Below are 3,133 nucleotides of genomic sequence, written 5' to 3' on the forward strand. Positions count from 1 at the left end.
ATGAAACTCCATACCATTCCGAGGAAGGTAGTCTACACGTTATCAGTAGAAGATGAGAACAGTTTAATAATACCTATACATCAGTGTACAAATACAATCATAAATACACGTACATGTATTAATATTGTTGCTTTTAAACTAGTCATTAGTTGGGCATGAAACACTGATATGGTTAGGTTGGCTTGAATAGCGAAACGACGTGGGTTTACTTTTGTTATTCCATTTTATAAATAATACTGAACTTTCGATCTTGGAATCCCTAATTACAGAAATAAAAAGGCGCAACAAATCGCTACATCATGTCCCCCTCTGAGGTAAACCCTCTCCTGTAACAAAATTACTTGAGACATTGTTTTACCCCCGAAATTACCGAATTGTTTTTATAACGTTAACTACCGGTGGGATCTATTTACTGCATCACACTGAGTAATTGTATTTTATATTTTTTGTTGTTGTTGTTCTTCTGGTTACAACACTCACTGCAACGTTGATGCCAGACCTCTTCACCGGGGACTGAGGATAAGCTGGTGGGGTGGGGGGTGGGGATGGAATTCAAATTCAACAAAATGGAAAATGCTGTACCTTAATTAAAATACTTGATCCCCCACAGGGAGATTTTCTACACGGGTGAAATTGCTCCTGTACAACCCCCCCCCCCTCCGAATTCAACAGACTGTAAAGAACTGACGAAAAACGTATATAATCACTTATATGCGAGACATCAGTTGGAACGGGTTGAATTAGCTATAATATTGGTGGTATTTTTGTCTTTACATTTTAGTATCAGGGATCAACAAACAAATTAACACAAAAATACATTCACAACACCCACCATAGCCTGGAAGTAAAACTTCTCGAATTTCCTTTCTTGCTCTTTCACTGCGTCCAGTGAGTCAGTCATTTTCTTGTATATGTCTAATTCTTCTAGTCCATCTCGACAGAGCCATCCCACAATCTGCGGGGAAAAAAAAAAGATCGTGTGGTTAACTATAATTTCAACATTATCTGTCCGTTGTGACAATGTTTGGTTAAAAAAATTAAATGCGATTTTCAGAGTTGAAGAGTGGCATAGATTGAGTGCCAGAAAAACACGTCAAGCTCATCAGAACTTAATAAATATTAAAATAAACACGTCTATACATCTATTACTACAATCCTAAAACACTAGGTTGATATACAGAACTAGGCATTTGTGTCTGTTCGTTTGTCCATAATGAGTATTTTCTGATCTTCTGGTCCCTTCATAACCACGAAACTTGCCCCGAACAACCCCTCAGAGTAAGGCTACTCTTTTACCATCGAATAGTGGGATTGGCCGTCACATTTTAATGTCTCCACGGTTGAAAGGGCGAGCATGTTCGATGACGAGGATTCGAACCCGTGACCCACAGATTGCGAGTCGAGCGTCCTAGTTACCAGGATACGCCAGGCCCGGTATAATATGTAGAAAGAGTTACATATCGTAGTTATATTAAGTAAATTAAGTAAATTTAATAAATTTAAAACTTAAATTAAGTAATTGTTGTTGTTTGTTATTAAACACAAAGGGCTATCTGTGCTCTGCCCACCACTGTGCCACTGGTAGGCAAATTAAGTAGACCAAGATCAGATGATAAATCGACAATAAGGAGTGAGGGCTCAAATGTTCGGACACACGACGTCCTGACGCCTGCTTCTACTCACGATCTGTGGTCAGTTGTGATAAATAATATATACGCAAGTTGTGACCCAAACCAAATGACCCCAAAACTCATAAGTCGATTTCACTCGGTTAACCAAAAATTATCCAATAAAACCAATCATGTTTTCTTTTCAGTATCATATATGTAAACACACACACTCACACTTTGTATTAATAACAGTAAACGCATGCGCATACAAGTATATTTTTTAATGCTATATCCTATAACGGATTAGTAGGTACGACCTTATTACGCCACTAGCGCCCTCTACAGGAGAAACTTGTTAACTCGCTTAACTTTTTTTTAACAATGAATCCTCGGTAAAAAACAGTTTATTTTTTTTTTTTTTACTTCTCAGTACAGTTAAAGGTTTTGAACCTAATTTCATGGACAGGGATGGAATGTCTCTCAAGAAGGTCAAAGAACGAGTTAACCAGGACGAACTGAATGACCTTGAATCCTAGAAATATCCGGTCAAAAGAGTATAGTCAATTAGGGGGATAACTTTTGACATCTACCCAGACAGACTCACGTGGCTCGATGACGTTAGAAACTGGACTGTAGATGAGTTGTGAAAGTTGATGCGAGCAGCGAAGAATAAAGAACACTGGAGAACCGTAGACGTCAACCCTCGGGGTTCGCCATGATTGATATATAAATTACAAAAGGTTTAAGTGAAATTTCATTCATTCGGAATCCAAACAAATCAAGACAACATATTCACTTAGATGCTTAAACTACAATTACTCTAAAACAAAATTACTTTTTGTCTGTGTTTCATATTTCACTGTAATTTTTGTTTTTTATATATTAGTTAGCTTTTACCCATGTTTTATAGATATTTATTTTTTCTATACTTTATATATAATTTACTAATTTTGTCTATTTTTCATTTAGTGCAATCAAGCCTATCCTATCCCTTGGATCAGAATGTATATGCAATATGATTGTCTAGTGGGCAGTTTACAACCGTCTTTTGTCATTTCATGTGTTATTTCAATAACGAAAATTGTACTGCGTTTGTTTTTAAGCAAAGTAGACTGAATACAACACAATGTTGGTAAAAATATTTGGTTTTCCATACAATGGGCGCATCCAGTTAATTAGAGTGGTCAGCTTCGCTAATTAACCGTTGGGATTTTTTCCGCTGGATGCTACCGTTCCTTATCATTTTACTGAGTGCAAGGAAAGACCGTTACTGAAATGAACGCTTTTTGTCAGTTGTCATTTGTACAAGAAGTGTTAAAGGGGCCATATTCAATTTATTCGACATGGTACAATAATATCATGCATGTATATAATATCGACATAAAAAAAGAAATGAAAAATTAGAAAGAGCGAACCGAGTTTTGAAAAAAAAAAGTAAGAACGAGTGAAGCGATGTTTGTTTGTTTTTTATTTCGCGCAAAGCTACACGAGGGCTATCTGCGCTAGCCGTCCCTAATTTAGCA

The 3,133-nt window shown here is 36.7% G+C and overlaps 1 protein-coding gene across 1 annotated transcript in view; it reads right to left on the bottom strand.

Moving 5' to 3' along the window:
• LOC106470994 (puratrophin-1-like) overlaps positions 1–3,133 on the bottom strand; it is a 71,978-nt gene that overhangs the window by 33,375 nt on the left and 35,470 nt on the right. The window contains exon 10 of the mRNA XM_022399633.1: positions 833–955. Coding sequence (XP_022255341.1) covers positions 833–955 — 123 coding nt within the window. The remainder of the gene's footprint in view (positions 1–832; positions 956–3,133) is intronic.

The sequence above is a fragment of the Limulus polyphemus genome, unplaced genomic scaffold (genome assembly GCF_000517525.1).
Source record: "Limulus polyphemus unplaced genomic scaffold, Limulus_polyphemus-2.1.2 Scaffold4343, whole genome shotgun sequence".
Classification (NCBI taxonomy): domain Eukaryota; kingdom Metazoa; phylum Arthropoda; class Merostomata; order Xiphosura; family Limulidae; genus Limulus; species Limulus polyphemus.